Raw genomic sequence first — 18,150 nt, forward strand, 5'->3', positions numbered from 1 at the left:
AAATGGCACCAAGAAATAAAAAGACTGCCTATAAAAATGGTATCCCTCTATTGCCTAGTTTTATGTATATCTGACCCTAAAAAAGAATTAGAAATAGGCTATCACATCGTTATACAATTTTATTTCTATATTGTAGATAAAATTAACAATGGAAAGAGTAAGATATTTTTCTCCAATTACCTACTTTTCTTGTCCTTAATCGATCAAAAAAAAATTATACAAATCTAGCCATTTTTAGCACATATTACTCTGATTTCAGTTGTAATGATTAAACACTACCTATATATTTACGGAAAAGTGTAAAGTCATTTGTACGTGAATGAGGAGTGACATAAGTAGGTCACTCTTCTAAAAAGGCCACCCTATCTCAAGTACTACATGATTCAAGCCATTCAGCTTCTTTGATTATACTTAAACACCATTTTTCACTTATTTCTAACATTTTGAATTGCATGCACTTATTTTCCTAGGATAATTATGCTTGTAACCCATTATTTGCTTTGTTCTTTCAATCTTCAGGAATATCGGTCAAGTATAAGGCGGATAATAATGAAAATGTGTGCTTAAATGCCAAGATACTTTTCCATATTATAATCTCAAATTGTTACATACATATATTATGAAATCCATTGGCCTTTCATCTTCTTTCCTCTATAAATCTAGTTTAACTGAAGAAGGCTTAATATTCTTCAGTAGAGTCATCTCGTCATCTTTCATTTTGTTGAAACCTCAACTCTAGTTCTCACGTACAAGGAAATGTTATGTGTATATTGTATAGTCATTGAAATTCATTCAATTGAATTAATTATACATATACATAAGAAGGAGTAAACATTTGTAATCCTTGACATCGGAGAATACATATTATTTGCCTTAATGATTCATTTCTTTTAAAAGCTACTTATCTGCGTTTCCCTTTATTATACGTACAAGGCAATATGATACCGGATAAGGCTTTTTCTTTCAAGATAATTATAAAACGACATCCATGAAGAAAATAACTAAGCTATTCCAGGTGGATAGTTGTTAAGAAATTCTCATTTTGAAATAGTTGCACTTTTTGTCTAATTTTTTTTATTGCAATGACTTTAAGAAATTCCCAAAACAGGAGCGTCCGTAGGATTTTATTTGGGAGAAGGGGGCTTAACTTTTTCCAAACAATTTTACAATGAAAAATTTCCTTAATGGCTTAGATTTGATGATACATCGAAAGAATTCATAAGTGACACCCTCCCCCCCTACAACTCGAATCCTGCTTATGAGCATTATTTTTTACATTTAGGAGTCCTAAAATTGATACTGAGGGAATTAAATCATTCTGCATTTTACTGCTTACATAAATTATATTGTAATTAATAAATGACGATAATACATGATTCATAAATCTTTCAAGTTGTCGATCGTTTATTTACCTATTAAAAGTTAATTCTTATAGAAATGAAATGATGTATGGTATATTGTTTTTATATATTTTAAGCCGAAGAGTTATATAAAATAGTGTAAAGAAGCATTATTAATTGATTATAAATATTGTGCATACGATTTTTCTATTCAAAGGATTAATATCTATCGAAATATTTGAGATTAAGTGATGAAGGATGCAGTTTTTACTCAGTTGATTTAATAACTTATATCGACATAATATTAATGTGTAAATACTAATATTCAATACTATTATCAAGAAAATGTTAGATGCGATCGTTGACTTTGGCCTTTTTTTAAAAGATAATATTTCCATTGATTAGCGCATTTATGTATCCAAATATAATATTAAAGAAATGAAACAATTAGAATAAGTTTCAAATTACAATTTGAATCCTGATGAGACTAAGGGAGTATTGCATGTCCATTTCCCAAGTGTACGTAAGAGTAACAATGAGTTAATGGAAATCCATAGTTGTGACAAGGCTTGTAGTTGGTCCATAGTACATATTTTTGAAGGATCCCATAAATTAATCATTGACTATATTTCAAGTACTGTGTGTTCATTAGTGATTTTTATATAATTGAAAAACTTCATTAAGTTTTATATTCTTGCTTCACCAGGCGGGAGTTCTTATTTGAAAGTGGAAGCTGGAAATAAGCCCAAATCCTCGTTTACAAGATTCAAGCAACTGGATAGGCAAGCAGTCATGGCTCAAAAGTAAATTGAAATTAATACAACTTTTTTTAAATGTTTTCTCAATTTTTTATAACAGCTCATCGTCTCCGAAATCAAATTCTCCTCTCCTTCCATCATCTCCTACAAGTACTCCATCCAAAAATAGTAATACAAGTTCAGATTCCACTGAGAAAAAAAAGTTTGTATCTCGATCAGCTTCTTCTGCCAAGGAGGTGATACTTTTATGGGTCAAAGAAACCATCAAAGACTATGATGTAATTTTACTATTTATCCAACATTCTCATTATATGGGTCTATAGTGTTCTTTATCTATTCTAGAGTATGAGTGTGACTAATTTTTCTTCAAGTTGGAGCGATGGTCTAGCCTTTTGTGCACTTATTCATAACTTTTATCCTGAGGCATTTGATTTTGCAACCCTCAAGTCTGAAAACCGAAGACATAATTTTGAATTAGCATTTTCTGCAGCCGAGTAAGATATAGTTATATATATATATAATTCTAGAGTCATTTCTACATTAAATCCTTTTCAAAAAAGAATAAATAATAATACTGATTAATTAAAATTTTATTATAGGGAGTACGCAGGAATATATCCTTTACTTGAGGTAGACGATATGATGAAAATGAAAAATCCGGATTGGAAGTGTGTTTTCACATATGTTCAAAGCTTTTACCGAAGATTTAGGAATGGAAGAGAACCTCCCACACCAAACAAGTCTCTTATACTAAATGCTACCCCCTCCACACCTTCCTCCTCCTCCGATGTAAGACATCGATTAGAGAAACAACTTAATTAAGTTGAAATTAAACATACCATCCCTTCCTTTCATTTCAGGCAACCCGAACCCGCTAAATCCGCAACCATGTCCCTGCAATCCTTATTCCTTCCATAAGCAGGACGGAGTTACCATCTTCGTCCTAGACATGACACGTTTAAACCGTTAATTCAAGTGCACGTACCAACTAACCCTAATATATATTTGTATTTATTAAAACAACCAAATAGAGAAATAAACGACATCCATTCAATTAATTCACTATTTTATTTTATTCCACAAGAAGTTTGGGTAGTTTCATATATAGGTTATCAATATTACATTTCTTTATTTTAATGATGTACAAATTCAGAAAAGTATTTTAACAAATCCACAGTTTAAAGCAAAGAAGGTTAAAATTTAATCTACTTCTTCAATGGTGGGTCCGCCGGATCCAGATGGGGGTGGAGGGCCACCGGGCATACCACCAGGCATTCCTCCGGGCATACCGCCTGGCATGCCACCGGGCATTCCTCCTGCACCTCCGGCAGCAGAGTACAATTTAGCAATGATGGGGTTGCAAACACCTTCAATTTCTTTTTGCTTGTGTTCGAACTCCTCAACCTCTGCAAGTGAGTTTTGATCCAACCATTTAATAGCCTCATCGCACTTGGAATTGATAGCTTGTTTGTCAGAGTCTGAGATCTTGTCCTTGAGCTTTTCATCATCAACAGTAGACTTCATGTTAAAACAATAAGATTCTAAGCTATTTTTGGCAGCAATCCTATCCTTTTGCTTATCGTCTTCAGCCTTAAATTTTTCGGCGTCAGAAACCATTTTTTCGATTTCTTCCTTGGACAGACGTCCCTTGTCGTTGGTGATGGTGATCTTTTCTTGTTTGCCTGAAGACTTATCTTGAGCAGACACGTTCAAAATACCATTGGCATCAATATCAAAGGTGACTTCAATTTGAGGGACTCCTCTGGGTGCAGGTGGAATACCTGTGAGATCAAACTTTCCCAATAAGTGATTATCCTTGGTCATGGTTCTCTCTCCTTCGTACACTTGGATCGTGACAGCAGGTTGGTTGTCAGAGTAGGTGGTAAAGGTTTGAGTTTGCTTGGTGGGAATGGTGGTGTTTCTCTTGATGAGAGAGGTCATCACTCCTCCAGCAGTCTCAATACCCAAAGAGAGAGGAGCTACGTCCAAAAGGAGAAGATCAGAGACAGACTCGTGGTTCTCACCGGTCAGGATGGCAGCCTGTACAGCGGCACCATAGGCAACAGCTTCATCAGGATTGATGGACTTATTCAGTTCCTTCCCATTGAAGAAATCTTGAAGGAGTTTTTGGATCTTGGGGATACGAGTGGAGCCTCCAACCAAAACGAGGTCATTAATGGCAGATTTGTCCATCTTTGCATCTCTCATGGCTTGTTCAACGGGAGCGAGCGTTCCCTTAAAGAGGTCAGAGCACAACTCTTCGAAACGAGCTCTCGTGATGGAAGTGTAGAAATCCACCCCCTCGAACAGAGAATCGATCTCAATGTTGGCTTGAGCAGAAGCAGAGAGCGTTCTCTTGGCTCTTTCGCAAGACGTTCTCAGGCGGCGAACAGCTCTCTTGTTCCCCTTAATGTCCTTCTTGTGCTTCCTCTTGAATTCGTTCACAAAGTGGCTCACCATTCTGTTGTCGAAGTCTTCGCCACCCAGATGAGTGTCACCCGCCGTCGACTTCACTTCGAAGATGCCATCCTCGATCGTCAGGATGGACACATCGAAAGTGCCGCCTCCCAAGTCGAAGATGAGCACATTGGACTCCTTCCCCTCACTCTTCTTCTTGTCCAAGCCATAGGCGATGGCAGCGGCCGTGGGCTCATTGATGATCCGAAGCACGTTCAGACCCGCGATCACACCTGCATCCTTCGTGGCTTGACGTTGCGAGTCATTGAAGTATGCGGGCACTGTCACAACGGCGTCATCCACATCCCGACCCAAGTAGGCCTCGGCTGTCTCCTTCATCTTGATTAGCACCATGGCGGAAATCTCTTCAGGGGTGAAAATCTTTTCTTCGTTCTTGTACTCCACCTAAACAAAGCAAATCTTAGTTCGAAACGGGCTCCTTGCGTCCTGCCACTCTCTCTCTTACCTGAATCTTGGGCTTCGTTGCGACCTCAACCACGGTGAATGGCCAGTGCTGCATATCAGCTTGGATCACGGGCTCGTTGAACTTGCGCCCGATCAATCGCTTGGCATCAAAGATAGTGTTGTTGGGGTTGATGGCCACTTGATTCTTGGCGGCATCACCGATTAAACGCTCGGTGTCTGTAAATGCCACATAGGAAGGCGTTGTTCGATTACCTTGATCGTTGGCGATGATCTCAACCTTTCCATGCTGGAAAACACCCACACAGGAGTAGGTCGTTCCCAAGTCAATTCCGACGGCGGTTTTCTTACTCATAGTGATGTATTAGGCGCGTAAATACGAGGATAACAAAGCTCTCAATGGAATGGAATGAATTTGTCGTGTGATGATCTCTCGATGACACTCTTTTGAGGAATGATCACACTTTTGCCGAATTAAAATGGCGTTTCTTCTTCTTTCTCTCTCTTTTTTTTCTTTTTGTTCTCTATTTAAAAAAAAACCGGGTTTCCAGAATCTTCTAGAAAACAAAACAAGTGCGTTGGCCCGGTAAACTTTGCACTCTAATATAGCCGGCATAGCAATTTACTATGTAAGTTTCTTGAGAATGCCGGAAAAGGGAAAGAGCATGAAAAGGCTTTTCTCTCCTTTTCTTTTCTATCTAGCTATTGTAGTTAATAGGAACCTGATAAGAAGAGAGGGCTTGCCATACCGTAGAACATTCCAGATCTTATTCTTCTTATTTTAACTACCTCTCTGAAGTAGCATAGCATAGCATAGCGTGTAGGAACCTCGTATGGATTAAAAATCAGACGCTTCCGATTCATCTTTAATTCGTTTCCATATCATTCCGTGGAAAAATAAATTCAGATTTTCCAAAATATGACTCCTATTCATAATAATTCAGTCATGTACATGTAGTCATTGTTTGTCCGGTCTATTAAATTATTAATTACCTTTCCTGAGGCTATTTTTTCTTTTTTTTTTACAATATTTAAAGTTGTATCTATTAATTTTAATCGTAGTTCATACTTAGGTAATTCCCAAAAAGGAGGAAATATAGTTATCTAAATAGCTGTAGGAACCCAGAATAGACTGATCAGTGACCATTATTAGCTATAGAGCATTTTTATTGACGTCACAATGTGACGCTATTTTGGGGTCTAAAAGTTGATGTTTCTACTACATAAATGGACAAATCTCCTAGCAATCTTGATTAAACTTCATCAAATGGCTTTACGAATAGAAAAGGATCCCTAACACTTGCTATTTGATGTCAATAAAAAATGTGATATTTGAATATAATCAGTTATTGGTATGGAATATCACTAAGAAATATCTTATTCTTTCCATTATAATGATTAATTTGTATCTAAACATAGAAATAAGATTGTATAATTGATGTAATAACATAATATTTTAAATACATTTTAGTGTAAGATATCTAATAAAGCAAGGCGATTCAGGGAAACCATTTTAGTTCAAGTCATTTTATTTGTTGGTCCCATTTTGACATCTTCACTACTATTTTCCTTAATATTTCTGGAAAAGTGTTCTTATTGTTATAAAACTAGGTTGCTTATGGTCCAAAATGTACGACATTAAAATTGTGACGTCAAGTGAAAACGTTTTATGATATAGCCAGGCTAACACGTGGGGAAAAATGGATTTTAGTGTTTTTATCTAATCAAAACTTGATTCAATCGTGAATCAGTCTCATTTCTTCAAATTATGTATCAAAAGAAAATAATTTAAGCATTTCTTGCTTCATTGTCTCATAATTTATAGAGCATGGATAGAACTTCTCATTCCTAATTATGTGATTTGTAACCTTCCACCCGTGCCAAATTATGGAACAAATTTTTATTTGTCAATGAACAATAGAAAAGTTTTTCCATTTCACTTTTTTTCTTTTCAGCTGAACGGTCAATCATAATTATAATAGTCAATATAATATTATTAATCCGTCATAAGTTATAAGCGCTAGTTGGAAATACATTGATAATGTAACTCCTACTAGTTTTTTAGTGTAATATGCATTAATTATCATTAACATAGCTTATAATAGCATAAAAATAAAAGAGACAATCTTAAATAAAAAATATAAGAGGTTGAGTGATCTTTCAAAAAATAGAACTTGGCATTTTCAATTAAGCAAATATACTTAATTATATAACTAACTTTATAGAGCAGAATTTGATAATTGAATTGCCATTTGTTCATGCTTGTAATCTTTTCTACTGAATATTTTTAAGGCTTCTATTTATGGCCATCCCATTTAAATATGGCTTATGTTTTTCTTTTACATACTTTCTTTCTGTCAGAGACATAAGGATTCGTCTTTTATTGATCAAACTCAGGTTTTCCTCTGGATAAGGTAATATTCCCCCTATATTTGATATATATATATGTTTGATAGATTGATTCGGATCGTCTGGACATATTGATAATAGTATATTACATAATATTTCGTTTGCTGTTGATAGCATTGATAAGCAAGATAACAGCTGATTGTTTAGTTACAGACGTTTGTTATGTTTATGAATGATTGTAATTAATGCATCGACTGTTCTTATTTGAGGCAATCTGCAAAAAATGATCCTTTTTACACAAAGACTTAAGCACAAGATTCCATACCTACCTAGATACTATAGTTCCTCAACTCAGGACAAGGAGAACCTTGGACAGAACTTAAAACGGGATTACCTAAACTTTGAAAAAAAATTCACTCAGAACCTAGATCTTGAATATCTATCTCCAAGGGAACTCACTATCCACAATGCTCATACCCTTGCAATATCCAAAGGACATTATACTTATGACGATCCAGAGACGGGTCTAAGAGTTATGAGTCGTATGATCCATTTCTATAGAGCAAGATGCTGTGGAAATGCCTGCAGGCACTGTATCTATAACTTTGAAAATGCTCCAGATGAACTAAAAATGGGCAAAAGATTCAATACATCGTTTTGGACGGACTGATAGTTATTGTTCCTAGGATTACAATTTAATTTGACAGTTGATAGAAGTTTATTTTTAATTGGTATTTGGTGCTAAATTTTATATATGTATTTTTTTTGATCAATTAATGAACTTAGAAGTAGTAAAATGTATGTTCGTACTTAATAAGATATACACATTGATATATAGGTGAAATTATATTAATTCATGAAGAATTCTATTTTTTATCGAAGTATGGATTAAAGCCTCAAATATTACTCCAATAGCGAAATACATAAATATACATAATATTAATTTTTATATTATAATAACCTCTTTAATTTAATATCAAACGAATATTTTCATAGAATGAATGAGTATGAATATACTGACAAGGATCTCAAAGAGTTTCTCGATGTTGGTGTGAAGGTACGTTCAGTTTTTGTAACAAAAATGGAACTTATGATATAAAAAGTAATAATTTTTTTATTTTTAGCTAGTTAAAGAGGCAGGATCTATTATGAAAAGTGCTAATCGATCCCCTAAAAACGTGACTCTCAAAACTGACTCCAAGGACTATGCATCACAAGTATTAACAGAAACCGATCAAAAAGTTGAGAAACATCTTAGTATGATAATTTATTATCTGAAATAAATATGAATTCATTCATTAACTCTCTCTATAAATATATATTTCAGTTGCGGGTTTGTCTAAAGTCTTCCCAGATCATGAGTTCATTGGAGAAGAGTCTGTTTCGGAAGGTGGAGATATTACAAAGTTTTCAAATAATCCTACATGGATCATTGATCCTATTGATGGAACTATGAATTTCATACATAATAATCCATTGGTGTGTACATCCATGGGGCTAGCCATTAATCGAAAGTAAGATATTAGCTTCGCCCCGTATTCAATTTTATAATAACATGGTCATTAACTTTTATCCTACACAGAATTGTACTTGGTGTAGTAAATTGTCCAATGATAGATCAACTTTTTACGGCTATAACTGGAAAAGGAGCCTTTTTAAACGGTGAAAAGTTAAGCGTTTCTGATTGTAGATCTCTGGAAAAGGCAATGGTAATATGTGAAGTTTCTTGTGGAGGTAAGTCTAAGCGAGGTAACTTTTTTTTAGTACTTGTGTGTTAATGGATCGTTTCACTGTTGTATAGAAAATGAGGCCAAGAAAGAAGCAAACATTGGGACAATGAAAAATCTATTAAATAATGTACAAGCCATACGCTGTCCCGGTAATACCAACGTATAATAATCTTCATCGCCATTTTTTATAGAATTATAATAACATTTATATTACAGGGCCAGCTGCGTTGGATATGTGTTGGATTGGAGCTGGATATGCTGATAGTTTTTTCCATTTTGGGATTCATTGCTGGGATATGGCAGCAGGTAAACTTAAAAGTTTTAGAGATATTTTTTATATAATTCGATTGAATACATTTTACAGGAGCAATTATAATTAAGGAAGCTGGAGGCGTAATTATGGATCCTGATGGAAATGATTTTGATTTTATGGCCAAACGATGTCTTTGTGCTTCTTCCAGAGAACTTGCTGAGGAAATGAGAAAATTGATAGTTTCATATAAAGTTGATCGAGATTTTCCTGAAGTTTGCAAATTTTAGAGAAAAATAATTTATTTATTTTATTTTATAATATTAGATATATATATATATAATATTGTGTGAAATTATTTAAAGAGAAATATCATATAATGAGGTTGGAGAATATGATTTGAATGATTTCGTACTAAGTAACATAATTGATTCATTTAGCTATAAATGAGTATTATTTACTCGAAAATGAGACCTTGAAGGTGGAGGCTGGGAAGGGAATAATAAGTAATCATATATCATTTAAAATGTGTATTTCGTAATTATCAAACATTGTTTTACTTATCTTAAAATATACCTTTTTTAGATAATACTATTATGTATTACGTAGATTTTAGGTAAATAAAGTTATGTTATTGTTGCACAACTGGAATCCTTTATATTTGCGATCATTTTTGATAGAATATGGAGAGGTTTGTGATAGCTATGGATATCTTTTACGCTCCCTTTTAATACAAAATACTATTGAATGTGTTTTATTGATATAGAAAATGTACACAATCCTGAAGTGATAGATTTGAGTTTAAAAACACATTATGAATCAGCATTTGGAAGAACAAAAAAATTTGATAAATGAGTGGCTATTATAAGCAAATAGTTAATATGCCATAGTAAATAACATATTAGTTATGTCTTATCCAATGTATACTTCTCATCTTATGTAGTTTTATCGTGGATTATTTTCCCTTTCTTGTTGTTTTTAACTATGATTTTCCATTCCATATTTTAAAAAAATTATCGCATTATTATTACAATGTATAATGATATATTTATTATAATGTTTTTCTAGAGCTGTTATCCAAACCAGGGCTACTTGAGCTCATTGATGATTCATCAATAAGCTAAATGCAATTTCCAAAAAAAATCAACAAGAGATAACAGGTTATCGCATTATTCAGTTTTAACTAGATTAAGTGAATTATTTATCAACTGTAATATAATTGCTAATTTGTTTATGTTCTTCACACTGTGGCCGAATAATGAGGCTAACTAGGTCCATCAGTGGATTCTACATAATATAACATTAATTTGTAAGGAAGAACATAATTACAAATTCGCTTTTAATGAAATAGAATTATATGAAGAGGTTGGATGAAAAACGCGTTATGGGAATATTATGGTATTGGAATATTAAACATCCAGCTGCTCATAGAGTATTATATCCAAGTTGACTCTATATATAGATACCAGCTTGATTTTATAACTGTGTAGCTGCTACACACAAACGTATATAGGGAAGACGTGGCTATGTGTTACATGCCTTGGTAGTCAAATTCACTATATTGACGAAATTCGTTTATTATAGGACCTATTTCATAAAATAAATTGTATAACCCTAAATATCGAGAATATCCATACACAATTTAATGTCCCGATAATCTTGTAAAGAGTAGATCTCCAATGGCACTAACGAATTATTCTCCTGATAAAAAGTATATAGCTACGATCCTAATTTTCCAATCTCTTGATTCTTTTAAAACTCCAAAGTTACCCAAATGGCATTATTTGGAAATTATGATGAATCATGTGAAAGGATGAACTGATGGAGTGCATAAAATTATACAAACTTGTATATATTCCCTAGCAAAGATAGGGTAGGTTGTCATAATTTCTTATACAGTGTGCTATATCACAGACTAAAAGTTGGAATAAAATTAAGCTACTTATCTAAAAATGATCTCCTATTATTTAATCACTTTCTAAATAGTTCGAAATATTATTAATAATAATAGACTAGTAGATATTAGATAGACTTATATCCTTGGGAAGGATTTTTGGATTCATAGATGATAGATAAATCCATAATAATATACATTAAGTTAATCAACCAAAACATATTATCTTACTTAGAAATAAGAAATCTATATCCAATAAAGAATTTTCGAATAATAGTCCTTCTAAATATATTAACATTCGATACATAGATATGGAATTTAAAATATTTGAATAAAAAAATCATTAGAAAAAAGATTATCCTAAAAAAAAGTCTTCAAAATATTATATTTCTAAGAAAGAGGTCAAATATAAAAAATTGACGATATTCGATTTTTTCCCACGGTTAATTTAATTTTCTTGTCTCACTGTCTAGTTGTATGGGACTGACGAATAATGGGGCCGCACTGAACCGTCGTCTTTGGTCCTAAATAATGACTAGTGACAACTGTAAAAAAATATTGAGGTGACACGGATTTTTACTTAACTGCTTGGCTTTGTTGTCTACTTGCAGATATGTTAAAACCCGGAGGAAAAAAATCAGCCTGTTAAATTGATGGCTGCTTTGAAAAATACTACCCCTTAACTAGTTGACTATATATAGACATAGTTACTCCATAAGTTGTCCAAAAAGGATTTCAAATCATAGAAAAATTGGCAAAATACCAGTAATAATAGAAAATAATAGTAATCCCAAATTTCTATTAACCTTGAGTAACCCGTATTAAAGTATACATAAGTTAACAGCTGAAAACAATCTTTTGCTTGTTGTTGTCCATGGTTAAAAAAAAAACCTATAATAATTAGAATTTGTTACAACCAGAATCGGTCTACCCTACAAAATTCAAGTGTTATTAGTTTAGTTATTACGTCAAAATTTATCTCTTAGCTTTAGTTTTCTACAGACTGCCTTTTTCTTTAGTGAAATGTTATCAAACAAGTGCTTCAGCTTAGCTTAGGCCCTCGAGGACATAGAATTAGATAAGAATTAATATATTTTTATAAAAATGAGTGGAATACATATTAATTATTATTATCTTATTGATATTATTCATTCAATCATTAATAGTTAATACTAATCAATTATAATCATTCACATTGGTAACGAATAAGTAACGAATAATTAATAAATTATATTAATTATTATATTGCTATTGACTATTTTGAGAGTTGTGCACTGTGAAGCCTTTTCAGGCCTTCAAGAATATTTTTTATTTGTATGCCCTTCAATAACGTCCTTGACATCGGAAATGCTTTGGAAATCGTTATTATTAATATTTATATTATAATTGTCCATTGATGATCGTATATTTCTGGCAAAGGAAAACACACATCGATATTTAAAAGGACAGAGTTACATTATTGTCAATAATATAAATTATACAAGGTCTTAATGGAGGTTATTGAATATTTAGACAATATCCCTGACTCTATGCATCGACCTCGTCCTCACTATCAACAGGTATTATGTTTATTTTATAACTTTTATCTTGTTCAACCTCATTTAGCTATTTCCTCATTTTTTGTATTATTAGAAATCCTTTTGGGACTGCGGAATCTCCTGTTTCATTATGATTCTGGATGAAAAGGATCGAAAATGGATGCTGAATGACAACAATATTGCTAAAGTATGTGCAGATGAGGGATTTGCACAATCCACTTGGACTATTGATCTCTGCTATCTCCTTAAAAAGTTCCGTATTCCATTTCTGTTCACAACCATTACAAAAGGAGTGGATCCAAACTACTCAGAGGAGGTACATTGTAACAATCACTTGCTACTCTTGTAACTTAGGAACATCTTTTTTTTTTCTAGACATACTATGATAAAGTCCTTCAAAAAGATACAGAGCGTGTCATTAGAAGATTTGAAGAGGCCGAAAGGAATTGTATTTCCGTTCAAGAGCGAAGTGTCCCATTATCCGAAATTATCACACATCTTGCTAAAGCGGGACCCATGATTGCTTTAGTCAACGCCAATGCGCTCAGAACTTTTCCAAGTCTAGATTTTAGTAATTACCAGGGTCATTACATTCTTGTTGTGGGGTATGATCTTCAAAAGAAGTCTATTTATTTTCAAGACCCTAGTTTTAAATCATCTGTAAACGTTGCATCTTTTGCACAATTTGAAAAGGCGAGAAAGTTTTTTGGTACGGACGAGGATATTATATTTATTTACTCCAAAATGGTTTAATGGAAGGAATTCCATTTATTTATAAAATTTTGTCAGGAGAGAAGATGAAAATCATAAGGAATTAGGACAATATTTCCTATCTGACATTATATCATAATAGGATTAAAATGTCTTCTCTTTCATCTCTGTTCAACTATAATCTCATTTGATGCTCCTAATACTTGTAAGTCTCTTGTAGCTAAAAGAAACTTTTAATTAACACTTTCCCAAACTAATTGCAGTTAGTATATGTTCAGTTGATAAAAGCCAAAGTTAAAACTTTGTTCCGGTCAGTTTAGACATTCATTCCTCAGATTGTAATATTCTTTCCGGGTCTTATCAACATTCCACTAAGTCGGTTATTACAAATAATTTAATCTCTTACGTTTGTTTAATCATCATAATTCTAATAGTTATCTTTATACACATTTAAACTAATTTGTAGGTAGCTTTTTTAAACATCATCATTGTCAGTCAGTGCATATTAATTTTAATATTTTCATTAAGACGTATATTTTGTAAAAATGAAGTTAATTATGTGTATGATTTATTATTGATTTATAAACATATATTAATATATAATGTGTCAAAAATTGTAAAGATATATTTTATGAATGATATAAATGGCAGTACTAAAGAATTAAATTATCGGATTTTTTTTCTCATTTGATAAGAAATTCATTATCGTTTAATGTTATGTTTTCTTTTTTTTTTTGGTACTTTTGACAAGAAATTTATTATTATTTAATATTAAGTTTCTTTTTTTTGGTACATTTGACTCTTGAGATAAAATCGCCAACAGAGATTCGTTTGAATAGATTGGTATTTATCTATGCACTCATAAATAATTTACAGTATATTAGGTATATGAATTAAAGCCAGGAAGAATATTTTGTTTCACAGTCAATGTCTGAAATTATTTTTCGATCAACATCCGCATCGAAAAGAACCGAAATCCTTTGCCTTTTTGATTCTTGTCCACTCATTTTTTGCCCGATTTTAATAAAATTAAATCAATGCTCAAGAAAAACAACACATGTATCGGATCATTGATTGAGATGTTCCCTAAAACCTTAATTAGCGCAAAAAAAAATAATTTTAATGACGCGGAAAATTTCCCAGTCACATTTCTATAATATATTATTATAATATGTTACATATAAATATGACATAATCCACTATCATAAATATTGCTTGGAAGATTTAATGTCAATGTGATGTGTACTTTCAAAACCAAGTTGTCAAAAATATTATGCACGATCAAGGTATACTTCTATGCAACGTATAGATACATACTTTTTGCTTTATTAAGATGAGAATCATTTTTAACTTTTAGAAAAAAAATTTAAAATATTTAAAAATAAATAAGCTAGTTTGGTTTCATTCTGTTTTTTTTTTAAGTATGCTAAAATGTTATTGATATCAAATAACTGCTCAGTCTCTTTAATATATGATCATATACGATTAACTTCGGCAATATGTATAGGAAGTCCTTTTGAAAAAACTGAGAAAGAGATGTCATTATTCACTTTTAAACCAAACAAAATGTAAGGAACAAAATCCTTTGACGATAGTGCGAAACCCCTGACGAAGTCTTCATTATATACACGATTTTTCAAGATTTTTTTTATATCCTTGAAATTTTTTAACGCATCTTCCTGAAATAAACGTTAAGTTTGAGAATTAAGACGAAGAACCTTTTACTAGAAATAGAGGATCTTTTTTTTGCTCAAGATTTTTGGGATATCCAAAAATACTATGAAAATCTGATAGCAAGTTCTTATGCCAAAATTTGCAGTAAGTAATTCAAAGATTTTCCTTGAACCTAAAAATGTAACTTTTATATGTTAAGAAGAAAATTAAAGCCTTGATGCATTGCCAAACACTATTTGATGTAATTTTTTCAGATTATTCAAAAAGTACAGCGGAATAAATATTGAATGATCATCTTCTACTAATAAACCTTACTAAATTTAATTTAAAATGGTAGAGAAAAATTAAAGCTTTATTCTCTTCGACTGTGAAGTCAGCAGATACGGAGATTACAGGTTCTTGAATCTACAAAACAAAATATATAAGATTAATTAACGTACGGGAATCTAGCTATGGGTGAAAAGACTTAAGTTAAAGAAAAATTGCATGGTATAAACTATAAAAACTTTGGTTCATCTACAGAAAATTGACAAATACTTTACCCTTTGTAAACATGTATAAATAACTCTGGAGGAAAGACTATATGTTCTTTCTGTAAAATTGAAAAAGAGACCCTGGAACATTTTTTCTCAAAATGATAGGGTACTTAATGCACAAGGAGTCAAGTTTTAAAGATATTGTGTGAGAGATGCAGAGTTACATTAAGGGCAAATCATTTTCATTTGACCTATATTGGCCCAAATCAAGAAATCATTAATTTATCTTTATAAAAATAGTAAACATGCTTTATAAATTTAGAAGAGGACGAACACTCATTTACCAATTAATATTTTACATTTCTTTGTATATAAAGTTTGTGGATTGCATTAAACTTACAGCTGCATGATTTAAAAAAATTAAAAATGTAAATTTTTTTGATATTGTATATTTAAGAGAAGATAAAGAAAAATAAAGTTGTACCTATGTATATATAAGAAAAATATATATATATTCTTTTTATAAAGAATAAAAATTATATTAAGATATATTTTAATTTTAATATGATTTCTATTAAATAAATGAACGGAACATTTATAATAAACAAACAAAACCTTTATTCTACATATTTTAATATTTCTCTCCCTTTCTTTCTTGAGGGAGTCAGCTGCTGACGGAAAGAAATACACAGTCGATTTTAAGAATGTCTCTAATTGGAAAAAACTCCCGATTTTTCGTCCAAAGGCTTCTGAGGAACCGATTTAGTATTCTTAATCATAAATCGATTTCTTTATCGGCTCCTTGCGTCGTCAGAACGGAGGAGGAGATTACAGAGTATGTCAGAAAACTAGAATCCAAAGTGAGTATTTTTCCATGAAAACGTTTTTTACAATTTTTATTAACTTTTTTTTACAATTTATTATTAAATGATATTATTTGTCTTTTAGAATTGGCAAAGCTATGGTTATGACTATGAAAATAAGACAACTGACCGATTATATGCCAATTGGTTCGTTTTCTTAGCATGTTTTATCGTCACTTATTGTACGTTTTCCATGTACTACTTACCCGATTATAGATACAGGGACTGGGCCATGAGAGAAGCATATATCGTTCTCAATCAAAAAGAAAGGGATGGAATTCCTCCTGTGGATAAAAATTTTGTTGATCCCGAGAAATTAGAGCTTCCATCTGAAGAAGAATTGAAAGACACTCATATTTACATTTAAAGTTATTTCAATTATTAATAACTATTTTAAGATTGAAGTTTAAACATTTTTAGAGTAGAGATATTTAAGTAATATAAAATCTTCATTCAGATACGTTCATGCGTGAATATCTATTTATTTAAGGCGTTTATTAAAACTTAGTTTGTATTATCATACTTTAAAGGCAACTGGATATAGAGCATTTCCACTGACGTCATAAATTACATCGTAATTAAAGGAGACTCAATGTGATATTTTTATTACATAAAATGAACAAATTTCCAATAAACCTTGATAAAACTCCATAAAATGGCTTTATAATTAAAGAAAGGCTGAACACTTCCCTTGAATACTACATGATGCCTATGATAAACACTAATATCTGAATTAATCAAAGTAATCCTTCTCTCCTCAATGTCAACAAATAAACTTTATCCTTAAAAAGTCAAATTTTCTTCCTATGCTCCAAATTGGGAACCATTGTCTTGAATAAAGAATAATATTAATAGATTCTTAATAATAACTGCATAATTAGGTAAAATATTAAAGAATCGATGCAAAAATGATCTGTACAATCTGGGATTTTGTACAATTTGTGTTTTCTAGCGATGGTATTTTCTATTCAGTTATTTTAGCTTACAATTTACAGGGCGTCCGCAGGATTATGTTTGTATATATATATTTTGGGAGGGTGGCTTTGTTTTTATAATTTGTTTAAAATAATTTTTTTAGACGTTTTCTCATGATAATTTTTTTTCATATCCATAATTTTTCAGAAATTCCTTGGTTTTTTTTGGGTGGGGGGGGGGCAACATCCCCAATCCCCTGATTGGTTCATACTACTTATTATTATTTAATCGATAGTTTAATACATAATTTATATTGAAATAACTTGCAGGAAAGTAAGAAAGAATCTGCAAAATTAGTTTGCCGTCCACTAAAACAGTGATATGGTTTTTTTTAATAACTATTTTATCGAAACGGAAGTGAGATTAATAATCTGTGTGTACAAGTAGCAGTTTTTTTTTGTCTTAAAATGTATTATTTAATTGCAATATTGGTATTTCTAATTACCAACTATTAATTAATTTCATTTTGATCTATTAAAATAACATGGTCATCATGTATTTATAACTAATATAACTGAGGGCATTTGAACTTATAACACTTATATATTAGTAATTTGTATTGAAATAATCAAAAATTGCACCATTAATATATTGGTTATCCATGGAACATTTAATTATTGCATAATTATCATCCCAGGTACTGTAAATCCTTCATTTAAAATTTTTCATCTCATTTTTTGGTTGGAAACTGTAGAAAATTGTAACTTGTACA

At 31.7% G+C, this 18,150-nt stretch overlaps 4 protein-coding genes across 11 annotated transcripts in view; 3 read left to right on the forward strand and 1 right to left on the reverse strand.

The window, feature by feature from the left end:
- The window catches only part of LOC121128127 (smoothelin), a 68,446-nt gene extending 65,290 nt beyond the window's left edge, over window positions 1–3,156 (forward strand). Inside the window, exons 1-6 of one of the 3 annotated variants that reach the window (XM_071892512.1) lie at window positions 1,633–1,651; window positions 2,047–2,143; window positions 2,199–2,376; window positions 2,441–2,592; window positions 2,698–2,887; window positions 2,959–3,156. In XM_071892512.1, the coding sequence (XP_071748613.1) occupies window positions 1,648–1,651; window positions 2,047–2,143; window positions 2,199–2,376; window positions 2,441–2,592; window positions 2,698–2,887; window positions 2,959–2,976 (639 nt within the window). In that variant the 5' untranslated portion in view covers window positions 1,633–1,647 and the 3' untranslated portion in view covers window positions 2,977–3,156. Of the gene's footprint in view, window positions 1–1,632; window positions 1,652–2,046; window positions 2,144–2,198; window positions 2,377–2,440; window positions 2,593–2,697; window positions 2,888–2,958 lie in introns of those variants that run through there. The other 2 variants (XM_040723700.2, XM_040723699.2) reach the window with 2 other exon arrangements.
- LOC121128125 (heat shock 70 kDa protein) lies at window positions 3,148–5,788 on the reverse strand. The gene is made up of 2 exons (XM_040723696.2): window positions 5,022–5,788; window positions 3,148–4,960 (listed from the first exon to the last, which is right to left on the reverse strand). Exons 1-2 carry the CDS (start codon window positions 5,331–5,333, stop codon window positions 3,299–3,301), a joined length of 1,974 nt encoding a protein of 657 aa, XP_040579630.1. The 5' UTR covers window positions 5,334–5,788; the 3' UTR covers window positions 3,148–3,298.
- A 1,468-nt stretch (window positions 5,789–7,256) lies between these two features.
- On the forward strand, window positions 7,257–9,700 carry LOC121128126 (inositol monophosphatase 1). Of its 3 annotated transcripts, none has more exons than XM_071892511.1 (8): window positions 7,257–7,392; window positions 8,324–8,384; window positions 8,452–8,584; window positions 8,655–8,841; window positions 8,910–9,061; window positions 9,129–9,217; window positions 9,274–9,363; window positions 9,422–9,650. In XM_071892511.1, exons 1-8 carry the CDS (start codon window positions 7,307–7,309, stop codon window positions 9,431–9,433), a joined length of 810 nt encoding a protein of 269 aa, XP_071748612.1. In that variant the 5' UTR covers window positions 7,257–7,306; the 3' UTR covers window positions 9,434–9,650. The 3 variants fall into 3 exon arrangements, with proteins under 3 accessions (XP_071748612.1, XP_040579631.1, XP_071748611.1); XM_040723697.2 differs by having other exon boundaries at window positions 7,263–7,392; window positions 9,129–9,206; window positions 9,422–9,700; XM_071892510.1 differs by lacking the exon at window positions 7,257–7,392 and adding an exon at window positions 7,928–8,058 and having other exon boundaries at window positions 9,129–9,206; window positions 9,422–9,700.
- A 2,204-nt stretch (window positions 9,701–11,904) lies between these two features.
- Window positions 11,905–14,163, forward strand: LOC121127912 (uncharacterized). 4 transcript variants are annotated; one of them, XR_005867951.2, is made up of 4 exons: window positions 12,044–12,760; window positions 12,834–13,055; window positions 13,115–13,655; window positions 13,714–14,163. XR_005867951.2 is itself a non-coding variant. In XM_040723487.2 (3 exons), exons 1-3 carry the CDS (start codon window positions 12,692–12,694, stop codon window positions 13,490–13,492), a joined length of 669 nt encoding a protein of 222 aa, XP_040579421.1. In that variant the 5' UTR covers window positions 11,905–12,691; the 3' UTR covers window positions 13,493–14,163. The 4 variants fall into 4 exon arrangements, 2 of the variants coding, with proteins under 2 accessions (XP_040579421.1, XP_071748614.1); XR_011783083.1 differs by having other exon boundaries at window positions 12,210–12,760; window positions 12,807–13,055; XM_040723487.2 differs by having other exon boundaries at window positions 11,905–12,760; window positions 13,115–14,163.
- The last annotated feature ends 3,987 nt before the right edge of the window (window positions 14,164–18,150 follow it).

The sequence above is a fragment of the Lepeophtheirus salmonis genome, chromosome 13, assembly GCF_016086655.4.
Source record: "Lepeophtheirus salmonis chromosome 13, UVic_Lsal_1.4, whole genome shotgun sequence".
NCBI classification, from domain to species: Eukaryota; Metazoa; Arthropoda; class Copepoda; order Siphonostomatoida; family Caligidae; genus Lepeophtheirus; species Lepeophtheirus salmonis.